The sequence below is a fragment of the Mus musculus genome, chromosome 16, assembly GCF_000001635.26.
Source record: "Mus musculus strain C57BL/6J chromosome 16, GRCm38.p6 C57BL/6J".
NCBI lineage: Eukaryota > Metazoa > Chordata > Mammalia > Rodentia > Muridae > Mus > Mus musculus.
The window spans coordinates 37,996,847-38,014,200 of NC_000082.6; the positions used below are offsets into that span (position 1 = coordinate 37,996,847).

General features: G+C 46.3%; 1 protein-coding gene across 3 annotated transcripts in view; it reads left to right on the forward strand.

The window, feature by feature from the left end:
* Gpr156 (G protein-coupled receptor 156) overlaps positions 1-10,684 on the forward strand; it is a 91,346-nt gene extending 80,662 nt beyond the window's left edge. For 2 of the 3 annotated variants that reach the window (NM_153394.2, XM_006522126.1), the window contains 2 exons: positions 1,031-1,189; positions 7,669-10,684. In NM_153394.2, the coding sequence (NP_700443.2) occupies positions 1,031-1,189; positions 7,669-8,973 (1,464 nt within the window). In that variant the 3' untranslated portion in view covers positions 8,974-10,684. Of the gene's footprint in view, positions 1-1,030; positions 1,190-7,668 lie in introns of those variants that run through there. The other variant, XM_011245894.3, reaches the window with a different exon arrangement.
* The last annotated feature ends 6,670 nt before the right edge of the window (positions 10,685-17,354 follow it).

Consider the following 17,354-nt stretch of genomic DNA (forward strand, 5'->3'; position numbering starts at 1 on the left):
GGGACCGTGTCCTTCATATCAGTGGTACTCACTAGGTAGACACAGCATCCCAAACTCCGCACCAGACTCCTGTCTGATGATTTGCTAGATCACCCCTGTTATTATAAAAGTGGGCCAGACCATGTTTCCCCAGATCGCTCCCCAAGGACAGTTTCTCGATCCCCAACAATCTGTCTCTTCATCAGTTAGATGAGAATCCAAGCTGTGGTGGTTTTGGTTACAGTTGTGAGTCTGTCAAAAGTGTTGTGTGACCTTGGAAAAGTCACATTCCTGTCCTCACTTTCCCTGTCAGAAAATATGGCCATGTGCTGACATTCTGGGTTTTTAGATTTATTTGTTTGTTTGTTTGTTTATTTATTTATTTATTTATTTATTTATGTGAGTACACTGTAGCTGTCTTCAGACACACCAGAAGAGGGAGGGCATCAGATCCCATCTAGATGGTTATGAGCCACCATGTGGTTGCTGGGAATTGAACTCAGGACCTTTGGAAGATCAATAGGTGCCTTTAACCACTGAGCCATCTCTCCAGCCCAAACATTCTGTTTTCATTGACATAAGTTGGTTTCTATTTGTGCTTTGGTCATTAATCTGGCTTAGAAAAGTCTCCAACAATGAACTGGACTCTCAATATCAAAAAACACAGCACTCCTCAACAACTGACTGATGACCAAGATTAGCTTCATAGACACATTCAGGTTTAGTCGGCTTCCAATGAGAGCTTTAGAATACCATTCTAGACATGTCCTTCCTCCTGTTTCCTTCGACACTTTAACAACAGAGAGGGTGTTCTGTATCATACTCCATCTTATCCTCAGACACGTTTAAAACACGAAACCTGACTGTTCTCCATGTTTTCTGTCACAGCAATCGATGAATGCTGCAGAGGAAATGGCATTTTGGGGAGTAAACAGCTTGTGCCTGAGTGTGTTGGTGACTGTGTCATTCCTTGGTATTTATGAGAAAGAGCAAGGGAAGTGTTTCTGGGTGTGTAATTAAATAAATAACATGTGTTCTTCTTTACTAACAGCTGAAGCAATGGAAGGCATTTGAAGGAGAAAACCAAACAATGAGACACATGGCCAAATACTTCAGCACTCCCAGCAAAAGCTTCCACGGCCAGTTCGATGAGGACCCGAGCTGCCACTTGAGAGATGAGAAGAGCTGCATGGAGAGGCTCCTAACAGAAGTAAGCCACACCTTGCCTAGCAGGTTCCCTGCAGGGATCTCCAGCCATGTGAGAACTATCCCACATGCCCTCGTGGTCCCTCATGTTCTCATGACCCCTCATGCCCTCATGACTCCACATGTTCCTTTTGGCAATATTCTCTGCCCCAGTCACTCTTCTACTTTCCCTCAACATCACCCCAGTGACCCTCACCCATCCCACTCCTACAACAGACAGGTGAAGACTAGTCACAGCGTTACACGCTGATGAGCAAGCCAGACTCGCTTTCTCATCTTACGGAGTTCACAGTCGAGCAGAACAAAAGGCTATCGATTAAGTATACATTTAATTTAACCCATGATGGATAGGAGGGGCTGGAGATGCAGGTCAACCAACAGAATACTTACCTAGCGTGCACAAAGCCCTGGCTTTCCTCCCATCACCACTAAACTGGGAGTGGTGGCACCTGCCTGTGGTTTCCGCATGCAGGAAGGAAAAGCAAGAGGATCAGAAGTTCAAGGCCATCCTTGGTTACACAGAGAGTTCAAAGCCAGTCAGGGCTACATGGGGCTCCAGCTCAAAAACTAGAAAGAAAAAATGTAATTATGATGAAAATCAGGAAAGAAGCAATTGGTGAGAATAACAGTCAGAGAAGGAGGTAAGGGACATAGCAGACTATGGAGACAAGACTGAACAAAGGGAAATGATGAAGAACAATTGGTCAAGAGAAGACCTCAAAAAAAAAAATCCATGCAAAGGGAAAACACAAAGGACATTAGGATCTGGGTGAGCACTCCTTCAGACAGCCACACCACTGGATCTGATGGGCCTCTCTGACAACCCTGGGCATTAGCCAGAGACCTAAACCTTCTCATTGCCCAGCACTTCCAGGTGTGCTACAGATGTGGGGTAAACAAAGGGTCTCTGATGTCACCACAGAATCAAGGCACCTTAGGTGCCCCAGCCCTTCTTTAGTCTGTACTTGATCAGAATTGGCCCTCTCCCAGACAAGCATAATGTGGGCTTGAGTCAAGCATGTGGAAAAACGTGAGGACTCTGCTCCACAAGAAGGCAGCACAGGACCTGGGTGAATGAATTAAGTATATATATATATATATATATATATATATATATATATATATATAAATTAAATGTATACTTAATCGGGTTAAATTAAATGTATACTTAATCGATAGCCTTTTGTTCTGCTCGACTGTGAACTCCGTAAGATGAGAAAGCGAGTCTGGCTTGCTCATCAGCGTGTAACGCTGTGACTAGTCTTCATATATATATATATATATATATATATATATATATATATATATATATAGAGCTGCTAGCAAAATAATGGCTTCCAGGCAGCTAGGATGAGGGTCTTAAAGCCGATGCCCACAGTGACATACCTACCCCAACAAGGTCACACCTCACAATAGTGCCACTCTCAGGGCCAAGCATATCCAAACCATCACACTGAATTTGTATCTTAGTTAGAGTTTTACTGCTATGAACAGATACCATGACCAAGGCAACTCTTATAAGGACAACATTTAATTGGGCCTGCTTATAGGTTCAGAGGTTCAGTCCATTATCATCAAGGCAGGAACATGGCAGCCTGGCTCAGGAGGAGCTGAGAGTTCTACATCTTCATCTGAAGGCTGCTAGCAGAATACTGGCTTCTAGGCAGTTAGGATGAGGGTCTTAAAACCCATGATCACAGTGACATATCTACCCCAACACGGCCATACCTCACAATAGTGCCACTCCCAGGGCCAAGCATATCCAAACCATCACACTGAGTTTGTACTATTAGGGAAACCTTTTTTTTTTTTTTTTTTTTTTTTTTTGATAGAGGGACTGTGTCCTGGGCATGAATGGCCCTATGAGACAACAGTGAGGCGAAAACCTTTGAAGCATCCAGATGAAGGGTCAAACCTGGCCAGGACCCCTGGGCCTTGCTTCTGTACCTGCCCCCTCCCTCCCCCACACACAATATACTCTTCACTCTGGGTCTTCTTTATCCATCAGAGGGGGGGAAAAACCTCCCCTCCCTTTTTTTCACCATTTATTAAACATTCTGGACATTATTTCAAAGCCAGATTTCTGTGCACCTGGCAGGGGAGTAGCCCTGCCTCTGGTGCTCTGTAAAATCTTTAGAGAAACATTTTCCCTAACAAACAGAAGGCCTGAAACTTGGCTGGAACCAGCAGGATGGTTTTCATTTACAATCAGCTAACACGGGAACAGCCGAACAGACTGGAACGGACTCTTTAGCCTTATGGTAATTATTTGAGCAGCTTATTGTCCTTCTGCCTTGCTACCCTGTTTCCCACGCTGCGGCTGAATGTGCTCTTTCCAAAAGAAGCCTCCAGTCTGCGGGGCAAAAGCCCTTAGCAGGCTGAAGTACGTATGCAGCAAAAAGGTGCCTCTGTTGCCCTGGCTGTGCTTGAGCATCTTCTGTAGAGCAGGCCTGAGAGCCAGCAGCTAGTCCTGGTTTGCTCTGCATCCTGAGAGCCAGCCCTGCCCTTCCTTACATAGGACAGTGTCTGTCCAGCCAGGGTTTGGGCTGAGCTCACTGGATCCCCTTTGCAATTTCCAAGATCTGACAGCCCAGTTTCTCATTCTTTTTTGTTTTTTGTTTTTTTTTTTTTTTTTGGTTTTTTGGTTTTTTTTCCTTGTTTTTGAGACGGTATTTCTGTAGCCCAGACTGCAGTCAAACTATGATCCTCTGGCCTGAGTCCCCCAAGTTCTAGGATTATAGGCATGCACCTTCACAACCAGCTTTTCTCACTCTTGACTTCTTGCTCTGAACGTGGTTAAGAACAGCATCAGCCAGGCCGGGCATGGTCATGGTGGCCCGTGCCTTTAATCCCAGCACTTGGGAGGCAGAGGCAAGTGAATTTTGAGGCCAGCCTGGTCTACAGAGTGAGTTCCAGGACAGCCAGGGCTATACAGAGAAACCCTGTCTCAAAAAACAAAAAACAAACAAAAAGCAAAACAAAAAAACAAAACAAAAAAAGAAAGAAAGAAAAAAAAAAGAACAGCATCAGCCAATGACCTCCCACTGTGCACAGAGCGATGGACAACACATTGTCCCCTTAGGCTGATGACCACGCTCCCTTCAATGGTCTGCAGCAGTTCTATCATATTCTTTTCCTCGTGGTGCTAGAGAAGGGAGACATGCACTCCTAGGGCCTGTGCCCTCTTCAATATACCTTTAACATTTTGCTGCCCACCAGAGACCAAAATAATGATTTAAAAATTCCTTTCAAAGCTGCTGCCCCAGGAGGTCAGAGTTTGGACTGCCATGGCAGGACCTCACACCAGCTAGTCAGCCAGCTTCAGGTGTTTGCCTAGCTTGAAGAAGGGTATCCGTTCAGTCTGGAGGTTCATCGTAAGATTTTCTTATACTCAACGCCCTTTGTAGACAAGGCACAAGGAAACAGAAATCCTGTTTTACCCCTAGAGCAACTGTGGGTTGCAACCCCCACGGGTTATTTACATTATGATTCGTAACGGTAGCAAAATTACAGTTAAGTAGCAAATGATAATAATAATTTTACACTGGGGGGGGGGGGTCACTGCAACGTGAGGAACTGTACTAAGGTCCTTAGGAGGTTTGAGAGCCACGGCCCTAAAGCATGGTCATAGCTAGGCTTTTTCCTGCTTGCTGAGGCTGACATAAGGACATTCAGGGTGGGTCTCAGGAGTGGGTGTCAAGGAAAGAAGAAAGAGGCCAAGTCCCTACTGAGAAGCCATCATGGTTAGTTACTCTGTGAGGTCCCTAAAGACATCTGATACATCTAACCTGAGGGTCCCCTGTCACTCATAGACTCTGTTCAAGGCTCCACTCATGCAACTACAGCCAGCCTACCATGCCTCAGGAGGGGAGAGGAAGACCTCACAAGTGGGAACACCCCTGAAAGTCCCTTCCACCTGCTTCATTTGTCCCTCCCAGGGCTTGGCCCCTCTTCTGATGCTAATGAAGATGACTGAGTAAACCATCTGGGAAACCACAAGAGCCAGCACCAGTAAACACCACCTCCCGACTTTACCCAGGGACAGGGCACTTACAGGATCACTGCAAGTTTATTGGAAGGTTTACTCAATACCCCTTAAGTAATCATTTCTGACCAGATGTAGTGGCCCGTGCCTGGCATCTTAATGCTTGAGATATCAAAGCAGGAAGATTGCCATGAATCTGAGGCCAGCTTGTGCTACGGAGTGCGTTTTTGGCCGGCTAGGGTACAATGTGAGATCCTGTCTCAAAACCAAAAAGAATCATTTCTGGCCAACTTTTATATGTAAGTTGCCAGGCAAGCATAGGCCCAGCCCATGAGCAGGCTGGATTGTTTAGTATATTAAGACAGAGTCCGTTCCTTTGTTTCTTAGGGCATGATAAAGGGGTGTCCAAGCACTGGACATTTGCTCCTAAAAGAGAAAAGCAGCCACGAGGGCAGCACTGTGCTATCCAGACAAGCCCTTGTTGGAGCTCAGTGCTCCTCGCCTTCCCCACAGCCCTTCCTATCCATGCCAGACCATCCATTCTTTGTGAGACTCTTATCACTGCCCCTCTGAGTTGAGCATAGAACTTTCCAAAGGAAGTCTGGGCTAGACAACTCACTGCCGCTCTCCACAAAGGCAAGAGTGCAGGCATGCTCAGACACCCACCACCGGCTCACACCCACATGTACTTCCTGCCCCACAATTGGGATAGGCACACTTCTGCAGCTGTCACCTGTCTGCCCTCTGGGGCACAGCCTGTTTATCCACTGACTAACTTCTGCACAGAAGGATGGCATCTCAATAGCAGAACTGCCCCAGCCTCTTTCATTCTCTAGAATAGATCAAACTATCTGCTTTAAGCTTCTAAGTAATTATTTTTTCATATTATCACTTATTTTGAAATTAATGGGACTCACTGTGATATTTCCACACATGTGCACCACATGCATTGATCTTAGCTCCCCATACTCTCTCCTCCAGTTTATGTCTCTCTCCACTATCCCCCACTATGGTCCCCTTTCTGATTTTAGGTCATTGCTGTTTTGTTTTGGTTTTTAATCTACACATGAGAAAAAAAAACATGTAACCCATTTTTCTGCAAATGACGGAATTTCATTCTTCTTCATAGATGAATAATCTCTATTGATCTACTGATATATAGTGTATTTTCTTTAATAGATCATCTGTTGATGGGCACCTCAACTTGTTCTATCTGTTTGATTCATAGACAGTGCTCTAACAAACATGGGCTGATTTCATTTCCGTTGGCTATCTGTCTACTCAGGATGGAGATAGCTGGATCACATTTTTAGTTTTTTGAAAAAAATCTCCGTGCTGATTTCCATAGTGGCTGAACTGATTCCATTCCCACCAATATTGGATAATGGCTCTGTGCTTTCCATACCCTCACCTGCATTTTTAGTTACAGACATCCCAACTAGATAAGGTAGATTCTCATGTGATTTTGAATTTTTTTTTTTGTATTTCTCTTATGGCTAAAGATGTCAAGTATCTTTGTGTACATTTATCAACCACTCATATTCCTTCTTTGAGAAGTCCCTATTTAGATCATATGCCCATTCTAAAGGTGGATTCCTTAAATCCATATTGTTGAGGGGTTTGTTTGTTTGTTTTGCTCTTTATATATTCTGCACATTGATCCTCTGTAGATGATTGATAGCAAGCATCTTCTCTGATTCTGTTGGTCACTTTGCTGTGTCAATTGTCTTCTCTACTGTTCAGTAGACTTGTACTTAGATGTAAGACCACTTGCTGTTCTTGCTTTTATTTCCTGTTAAGCTACAACAATCCTGGTGCAAACACACTTCTTTAAGAGCTATTGATAGCCAGTTGGTCACTTAGGCCAACACACCAGGAAGCCCAGCCACTTCCTGGTTGAAGTGTTAAAACCAGGTTGAGATTCTCACGAGTTCGTCTTGGTTCCAGGATGAATGGTTGTCCCAGGAATTTCTGCCTTTCTTCTCCCTACCCTTTCCGTGTTCCAGGCTATTTCACAAGAGGCAAAATGTTTGTTTTCTCATTGGTCTTCCCTGGAGATGAGCTTCTGGTTCACTTATAGTTTGCCCAAGTGTGAGAAACTGGAGTTGGATAATCCCCGACACTACTCAGACTGATGACCCTCTTGGGGCTGGGGAAGATGCTGCTACCAGCAAGCCTTGAGCCTTGAGGCTCCATCACCTTTATCCTCACAGACAGCAGGACAGAGTCTAAGACTGGGAAGGGGAGAAGGAGCCTGTAGTGTGACAGTAAATCTTAGAGCCTTTCCTGGGTACCACATATCAGTTACTGTGCTAAATACATGGTATATATCATTTCACCTGGCACAAGTTCCACTTCCGAGCTTGAAGCCACCAACTAGTACACTGGAAGAGCTGGCATTTAAGCCAGGGTCTCCAATGCCACAACTCTTCACCATGGAAGGCTTTAGGCAACCCTGAGCAGCATCTTTTGTTAATGGTCTTGCTCTTCTTCCGCAGAAAAACGCAGTAATTGAAAGCCTGCAAGAGCAAGTCAGCAACGCCAAGGAAAAGCTGGTAAAGCTGATGTCTGCCGAGTGCACCTATGACTCCCCAGAGTGGGCTGTCCCAGATGCAGCCTCTGCCCGTGGGCTGGCACTTCCGGGACCTTCGGAATGCCCTGCTGTTTCGGAGAATGAGAGCGGAGCAGCTGCTAGGGACTCCCTACACGTTCCAGCGGCCTGCCAGCACGTGCAAGGCCCTGGGGCATCGAGAAGGGACACCAGTCCCTCCCCAGCCCAACAGGACAACATGCCTTTAAAACAGTATTGTGATCATTTGGACACGGGTTGCAACCAGAAGCCAAAGGCTGAACAAAGCGAGGGTCCCGAAAGAGGAGACCAGGAACCCATGGCCCCCAGCCAGCGTTTAATGGCAGATGGAGTGGCCTGTGAACCCCATAAGCCCAGGCAGAGCCCAGAGGGACTCCCAAAGAAGCTACCTGGGGTCAGTTCAGTAGTCAGAGAGAAGCTTCAAGAAGTTCTACAAGAGCTGGACCTGGGCTCTGAGGCTCCCCTTTCCCCACTACCCTGTCCCCAGCAGCTCTGGAAGAGTACCACTTCCCGTAGCCCCCAGAAGCTGTCCCCATCTAAACTGGGTTTCAGCCCGTACGTGGTGAGGAGGAGACGGGCGGCCCAGAGGGCTCGCTCCCACATCCCTGGCTCTGTGGGTCTCAATGTGGGGCATCAAGCAAATAGTACCGTTTCTAGTTCACAAAGTGGGCTTATTGTACAGAACAGAGACAGTCCCAGGCTGGACCACAACAATGCAAGGTCCAAGGTACCAAGATCTTCTTCTGTAAAACCATCACCACTCTCGGAACCTCGCCGGAAACAGGGTACCCTGGAGGGCAGCAAACAATGCGAGACCGAGCCTCAAGAGGCCGGCGGAGCATGCAATGTAGCTTTTCCTTGCCAATCTTCTGCTTCTGTCCAGGCACAAAGTCCCGCAGCCCCATGCCTACCCTCTTCACCAGCTCTGCCCAGGCAGCGTCAGCCTCGACCCCGACTGTCCCCTGGCTGTCCTTCCTTGTCTTCTGGGTGCTACAACCTTGACAGTGAGTCCAGCAGCTCAGACGAGTTCTTCTGCCGCTGCCACAGGCCCTACTGTGAAATCTGCTTCCAGAGCTCTTTGGACTCCAATGACAGCGACACTTCAGACAGTGACCTTGAGCAGGCTTCAGGATTGGCCTCCTGGGGAAAGCTGTGGGCCCGCTCCAAGCCTGTTGTGAACTTCAAAGATGACTTGAAGCCCACGCTAGTGTGAAAAGCGGCAAGGTGGGCTGGCCACAGAGGTCAGCACCATGCTTTGGCCAGCCTCAACTGTGTTCCAGCTGTGCTTTCTTACTCTAAAAGGGCGTTCGTTACCCACCCTGCTACTACCTCAGCGTTACTGTGAGCAGCTCTAGTGAGGGATTGTAGAATAACTCCTTCAACTGAAGGTGCTAAATGAGAGGTAGTCTTGTCCATTCAGCTCAGCCTACTCTTTATGATTTTCTGGGTGTATACCGAGTAGCTAGCTGGATCGATGACCAAAAGATGGAGAGAGAGATTTTTTTGCAGAACCACTGTGAGCCACCAAACTAGCCTTTCAGTGAACAGACCTGCAGGTAGATGAGCCTATACCTTTGTCTCTCCAACTCGGAGAAAGGGTGCCTTGCTTTCTGCTGAAGGCTCTAAGCCTTCACTGTGTCAGGGTTTCAGCTTCCGGTTCAAGTCGCCCCAGCACTCTCCACTCCACTTGTTGCCCACATACCATCCTGGCACCTCTCACACCATGACCCCCGACATAATTTCCTAACGTGTTCCCATACGCTTCTCAGATGGTGCTCCTGGACTCAGTAGTGTCTGGAGCCTGCCCCCTGCTCTCTCCCAGCCACACGATGTTGTACTTGAACACATAGCAGCGGTAGTCTGTGCTGGGAGACTTTCTGGTCAAAAGGTAGTTTTGGTGCTATTGAGGTTACATGACCACCAAAGATCCATAAACCTAGAAAGAAAATAGGGAAATAGGAAGAAATGAAGGGCTGAGTGTGGTTGTGCACATCTTTCATCCCAGTGCTCAGGAGCAGAGGCTGGCAGATCTCTCTGAGTTTGAGGCCAACCTGGTCTACATAGAGAGTTCCAGACAACCAGGGTTATATAGAGAGGTCCTGTCTCAATAATAGTGATGATGATGATGATGATACAAGAAGGCAAGGAAGAAAGAAAAACAGGAACAGATTGTGAACATTTCACTAGAGTCTGGCTCGGTACTTGGCAATACCAAATTTCAGTGTCTCTTAATGATAACCCATTGAAGCAGACACTCTTCTCTCTACGGCTAGGGGCCACAGGGCTTAGAGAAATGAGGTGACTTCCCTAATTCCATACTGCTGCAACGTGACTATTGGAGAATTTGCACATGCTGCTGAAACTGAGGTTGGTGGGTCTCCCCAGGGATACATCTCTTTAGTCATTCTTCTGGAAGTGGCAGGCAAGATCTAAGTGACAGACAACTGAATCAAGGCAGGGCGAGCTGGTATGATGTCCCTTGAGGACAAAACCAAGTTCTTTACCACCACTTCCCACTGTGGGGGCAACACCTGCACTTCCAGGGGAACTAGGAACTTGGTAAAGAGTGAGCTCCAGGGACTCCCTAAACTCACTAAGGCTGCAGGGAAGACAAATTGGACCACTTCAACTATTGCTTCACTTGTCACCTGCTGCCCACACTGCCGTACTGCATCTGCACTGCGTGTAGATTTTGTTTGGAGTTCAGAGAAGGCATCTGACACCAAACATCTCACAGATATGTCACAGACTCTCAGGTGCTTAGCCATGGAGGCCCTGCTGGTAGGACAGCATCTTCTGCTGTCTATTGTTCAATACGAATGTCATAATTTATTCTGTGTGTATACATTGGGGAGTGTAGCTTCCGTGTGTGTTGTTTGTATGATGACCACGAGTATCTTAATAAAAAAGAAATGACTGTCAAATAAGTCTCTTCTGAAATTAGAGTCCTGGACTGGAAAGGAGGAGCCTGGAGAAGACCGAGCCACTGGAAGGTGGTAAAATACAGAACTGCTGTTGGGCTCTGGCAATTCCAAGCACGTCTTTCATCAAGCTTCCATTTGTAATAGACCCTCTGATGGTCTCTCTGTCTCTGTACAGGCTCTTATCCCAAAAACATCCCCTTTAGTGGATGGAGGAAAACAGTGAAGACCTCCCAGAGACTCCTTCCAATAGGTGAGGTCCTCTGTCCAGGCTTCCCCTAAGCTTCCTTCCTCCCACGATGCTACTCCCACCAGCGGATCTGGGCTCCAGGATGTGGTTCACAACCAAGTGCTTAGCCTTCTCATTCTGTATCTAAATCCCCGGTCCCACAAGTGCAGTCCTTCCACAGCTCCATCCTTTTTCCTTCTAGATGTTCCCACAACTTCACGCTCTGTGTGAGTAGTTAGCCTTTCAAGGTGTAGGCGACGCATGCACTCTTTCTTTGCTTTCACAAGCATCCCCAAATGGAACTAACTGGCCCTCCACTTGAACACATAGGATGTATTCTGCATAGGACATGTTTTGGCCTTGATTTTAGAGGCTTTTGTTAAGCATTTTGCCTAGAATGACTTTGTAAACTATTCTAGACCCAACTGAAAAGGGGGAGTGTCAACACTCAATGTTCCCTATTTATAATTTGGCTCAAATATTACATGCAAAGCATCACTACTCAAAAATGTTGCCTCTGGACCTATCATTTTCCCTGTGGCCTATCACCTCTGCTCACCCACAGATTTTTCTGATGCTACTACCCAAGGCAGCCAAACAGTGAGTAGATCCTTAGAGGGATGAATATGCTCTTGGCAAGTTCATGTTACAGACTTGAGAAAAGGCAGTCAACCGTGCAGAGGAATCCTTCCGAAGTAAACATTTCCTCTGCCGACATTGCCACACGATGCAACTGTTGGTCCTAAGGCCAGGCCCAGGGCCAGGCCCAGTGCCAGGCCCAGCTCCACCCCCACCGCATGTTTTCTGTTGACTGAAAATCTTGGGACTGAAGATGTCTTTCTTCACAACACAGATCTGCCCACATCTCCTGAGTTGTCTCAAGCCCCCTTTCCTTGAAGGACCAACTTGGACTCCAATGAGTTCAAGAAAGCAAGCAAGCATCCTGTGTATCAGACATGGCTCTTTAGAACTTAAAAAGAACATTGAATTCTTTTATGCATGTGAGTGTTTCTGCCTGCGTGTGTGTCTATATACTACATATATGCAGTGCTCATGGGGGGCCAGAAGAGGACATCAGACCCCCTGCAACTGGAACTCCAGTGAGCCACTATGTGGGTGCTGAGAATTGAACCCTGGTTTTCGGCAAGAAAAGCAAGAGTTATTAATCACTGAGCCATCTCTCCAACGCCAAGGCATGATTTTTAAAAGAACTGTATTACTTTCAAAGAGATACAAAGCCCCATTTACACGCGTTTCCTCCATTACAAGTTCCCCCCAAAAGTGCTGATCACATCTTCCTCCTATTTGTCCCAGTCTGACAGTAGACCTCAGAGAGCTTTGCCCAAGAAGAGCCCAGTAAATAAATGGCTAATAGGCAGCTTTGCAATAGACAGCTTTCTGAGGAGGCAAATGATGAAAACCAAAGGCAGAAGGGCAAAGACCTTGCTTTGAGCCAAGAGCTGAACCAGAAAGGGAGACAGCCATCTGGCTTCGCCGCCGCCCAGTGCATTAAGAGCATGACGTAACATCTCCCAGACCCAGAAGTAACTGAATTCAGAAAATGACAGTGCTTTTTAAGTCTCTTAGGGAGGGGCAGGAGCAAATAATGGAGTTACTGGGAAGCAAATGAGAACGGTCTTTTGATCAAAGTCTTCTCTTGGAGATTCTTGCTTCCTAGCCTGGGTCCTGGGCACCAGCCAGTATTTTCAGTATATCTGTTGACTGGAGGAGCATCTGCATGGAGCTTCACCAGAGGCAGAGAGCAAGGCAACACTCTCCTTGCCCACAAGCCCGACTTCCCTAGCCTCTGGCATCTACTCTTATCTCTCTGGATTTTTCCTGATCTCAGCATCCTCAAACAACCACATTCAGAGAGGAAAACATCTTGAGACACGTCCAGTTCACTCCTGAAGTGACAGAGAGACCGGAAATACCGATGGCGATGGCGTTAGGCGAAATACGTGCCTCGAGTTTCTCAGATCTGAGTCTGCATTCCCCAAGGCATGTGGCTCTCTGACAGTAAGTGCTTGAAAAAGGTCCTGTGGAGGTCTGTAGGGGGCTGGGAGGAAAGGCAAAGGGAAAGAAGAGAAGTCCAAAGAACAGAGAGAGGCAAGAGGGAGACAACATGAAGGACGGAAAAGCTCTAGGCTTGGCTTGTTCTGCAGAGAGTTCCTGTCAATCACTGTCCTCTAAAGCAGCATGGGACTTCAGTTCACAGCAGAGATAGCCTGGGTCTGACTTGGGAGGCAAGGCTGAGATACCCTTGTTTGACCTTTCTGAAGCCCATGGAACATACAGTCATCTGTTTACTTCAATGATTTTTCCCTCCAGACTGTGAGTGTCACAAGGCTCAATAGAGCATGTTGAGGTTGGATTGGTGGCCCCGGAGCCCAGCAACATGTTTTCTACAAGGTTTCTGCTCCAAATGTATTTGTCAAAAGAAATAAACCAAGGAAGGGAAGTGACACTGCCAGAATAATACATTAGCAAGTTAGCTCCCAGAGGTCACCTGAGACAAGGTGCAGGTGCCCTACCTGATCATGCAAGGGACACAATGTTACTGACTTACATTTTTATTATCCCTTGTGATATATGGCCACACCCTTCATCAAAAGAAGATAATCGTGCTGCTGAGAAGACTCACTAGGAAAAGACACTGTGGTCAAGCCTGATGACCTAAGTTCAGTCCTTAGGATCCACATGATCAGAGAGACCTGAGGTCAGGTTTCCTCCTGTGGCCTTCACACAGTTATATTACTGACAGGCTATACTGAGTATTCTCATGTTACACACACACACACACACACACACACACACACACAAATCAATGTGGTGAAAACAATTTAAAGAGGACAATTTATGAAACCCATTGTTTTCTACAATCAAAAAAAAAAGATGCTTTTAAAAGTTGCTATGCTAAAAAGAAGCTGGGTGGTGGGGTACATACCTTTAATCCCAGCAATTAGGAGGCAGGGGGATCTCTATAAGTTTAAATCCAGTATAGTCTACAGAGCAAGTTCCAGAACAACCAGGGCTACAGAAAGAAATCCTGTCTTGGAAAAAAAGGAAAGAAAGGAAGAAAGAAAGAAAGAAAGAAAGAAAGAAAGAAAGAAAAAATGAAAAAAGAAAGAGAAAAAGACAAGGCATTTTAAGTGGGCTTCTTTTCCATCAAATTTCAGACACAACAACAACAACAAAAAAAAAAATTTATCCTCGCTGCAATGCTTGGAAGAGTGTCCAGGTGGCTTTGTGGCTCAGTTTTCCAGCCTCTAAACTGGAATGGTAACACTTATCCTATAAGGTACTTAGGAAGACTCAATTAGCTAATACTTAAAATGGTTCTGTGTCATTATAGATGTCAGGTCACCCAAGAAATTTCTTTTTTCCCAAAGTCTGGTGTTTAGACAAAAACCAGTATTTCCTCAGGGGCTTGGAGAGAATTCATACTGGCAAAAGACAAGTGGCTCTACCGTCAACCTATGACTGTGGTGGCTTTGGCCACCTCAGTTCCTGCTTACAAGGCCCATCCCAGTTCACAAATGTTTGAGGGCTGGTGAGATGGCTCAGCAGTGAAGAGCACTGACTGCTCTTCCAAAGGTCCTGAGTTCCAATCCCAGCAACCACATGGTGGCTCACAACCATCCATAATGGGATCTGATGCCCTCTTCTGGTGTGTCTGAAGACAGTGTAGTTATGTATAATAATAAATACATCTTTAAAAAAAATGTCCGAGAAACGTTTTTGGAAACACAGGTTTATATCCACAAGCCCTCTTTCCGTTGCTTTCTAGTTCCCTGGCAGTCACCATCTTCAGCTTGTTCCTGTGGGAACAGACAGATATAGCACCATGAAGATAGCCCGCTGGCTCAGCCCACTTTGCAGGCAGCCAACTTTTCAGCACCGGCCGTTTCCCATTGAGAGACTAGATACTAGGGTGGGGCCAAAGGGAAAAACGTATGAAAGCCAGGGCATACGATTTCTGTTTAAAGGCTAGCCAAGAGACATGAGCAATTTCCTTTGAAAAAACATTACATTTCGCACTCGAAATAGGCATTGTGAGCCGGGTGTGGTGGCGTACTCCTTTAATCCCAGCACTCGGGAGGCAGAGGCAGGCAGATTTCTGAGTTTGAGGCCAGCCTGGTCTACAAAGTGAGTTCCAGGACAGCCAGGGCTATACAAAGAAACCCTGTCTCAAAAAACAAAAAACAAACAAACAAACAAACAAACAAAAACCAAAAGAAAAGAAATAAGCATTGTAAGACTCAGAGTTGTACCTGTAAGCCCTGCCTTCCCAAGGACCAGGTAACTTCCTGAAATATTGAAAGTTCGTGGAAAATAACAAAGCCACATGAAAAAATACACATGTCCGAGGGCCAATCCGCTGGGAATTCTAGGGAGTGGTCCTGACCAAAGTCCATCATGGCCAGTATTTAATTAAAGCTTGCTACAAATTTGGCACAAAATTGTGAGATTGGGTTTTCTTCCTCAAATCTCAGGGATTAACAACAAAGTAATCCGTATACTCTCATATATATATATATATGATAACAAGTACATTTCATTTAATCCTGTATCTTTAACAGTTATTACCATCTACAAAGTAGTTATCAACTCACTGGTTAAGAAACTCTCCCTGGGAGAGGTTAGGTAAGGGGAAGCCATGTGACCCTTAGAGGCAGAGAGCCCCTGAGTACACTGAAATCTCACTGGGGATTCCTAAGCAATTCTTGGACTCCCCAACACTGCTTCGAGGGCACATGCTACAGGTATGCTTCGAGAACTGAGTGAATTTCAACACATCAGGGCAGGGGCCACGCCTGAGGTGTCCTGAGAAAAAGCCGGCTGGTCTGGTTCAGTCAGCCTGTTGCAAAATCCTCCTCGTGCTGAGTCATTGAGCTGTCCCTGAGGCTTGAAGGCTGCCTTCTGAAGCTACCTGCCTGGTCAACTTCAGCCCCTTCAAGAGTTCAATTCTGAGCCCAGGTTATACTGAAAGCAAATAAACTACCCCAAGCTGATCCCCTCCCCACCTAAGTATATTAGCACAAAAAAGAGTAAGGGACCCATTAAAAACCCCATGCCATGTGAATGCCATCTGTAGCTTAAATCATTAGCTGAGTGTCAGCTCACACCTCTATGGGGCTGAGAGGCCTTCCTTGCTCTCCATTTCCCTCGGGACAAAGTTTCACTGACCTGGAGTCTGGGGCTCTCCATATTGACTCCCAGAATTCTCAGCTTACTAAGTCTTCTTGCTCTTGTCCATTGGCTGTGCTGTTTCCACAACAACCCCACCTGGCTGAGGCCTTTCGCCCCTCTCGCCTTCCTTGAACTACCCTAGCCTGAAGCAGTTTCCCTTCCAACTAGTGCCAGCTGTCCCGACTTATTAGGTAATAAATCTTCTATTCCTGATAGGCTCCTGAAAGCAGCTCTATTGTTGATCCTGGGCTATTACATAAATCCTCCATTGTTAACTTTTCAGACACTCATATCTCACCTCTTCAAATGTTATCAGAAGCTGGGTGGCAAAGGCTGTTTAACCCCTGCCTTTCCACAGCATCGTCTACAGTGCTGGATGCCCAATAGTTCCTGATCAAAACTTCAAGGTTTATTCTGCAGATGAGCTAACTCTTTGCCTGTCTGTAAAGAGAACATCCTGAGCAGATAAAAAGGAATTCCATGGCATTTTTTTTAAATCTCAAACAGAATCTGAAATTTAGCATTTCAGAGATTCTTGGTTGTCGCCTCAATAAGGAGGCTAACAAATACTTGCTCAGAGTCTGCTGTGGACCAGGCACAGTGCTGGGGCTTACAGAATCTATTTCTCATGGCTCTGGAGGCTGAAATCAGCAGTCAAGGCTCCAGTATGTTAAACGGCCTGGTGAGAGCTGCCGTCTTCTATAGGGGAGAAAGGCTGGTCTGAGACAGCAGAAGGCAGAAGGCAGGAGGAAGCCAAACATTTGTAAAAAGTCTGGTTTTAAAAATTATGTACACTTATCTATGCCTGTGTGAATACATAAAGGTAAGTGCAGGTGTCCATAGAAGCCAGAAGAGGGCATTTACTATCCCTGGAGCTAAAGGCAATGATGAGCTACCCAGTGTGGTACTTGGGAACCAAACTGGGGTCCTCTGGAAAAACAGCCATTACTCTTAACTACTGAATCATCTCTCTAGCTCCCTCCTGGGGGGTTGCTTTTATTTTTCTCCTCCTCCTCCTCCTCCTTCTGCTCTTCCTCCTCCTTTTATGAGAGTTTTGCCTGCTAAAATATATGTGCACACCATGCCTGCCTGGTGCCCAAAGAAGTCAGAAGAGAGTGTCAAGAGGGTATCAGATCCCCTGAAACTAGAGGTTCAAATAACTATGAGCTATCACGTGGGTGCTGGGCACTGAATCTGGGTTCTCTGCAAGAACAGCAAGTACTCTTAGCTGCTGAGCCATCTCTCCAGCTC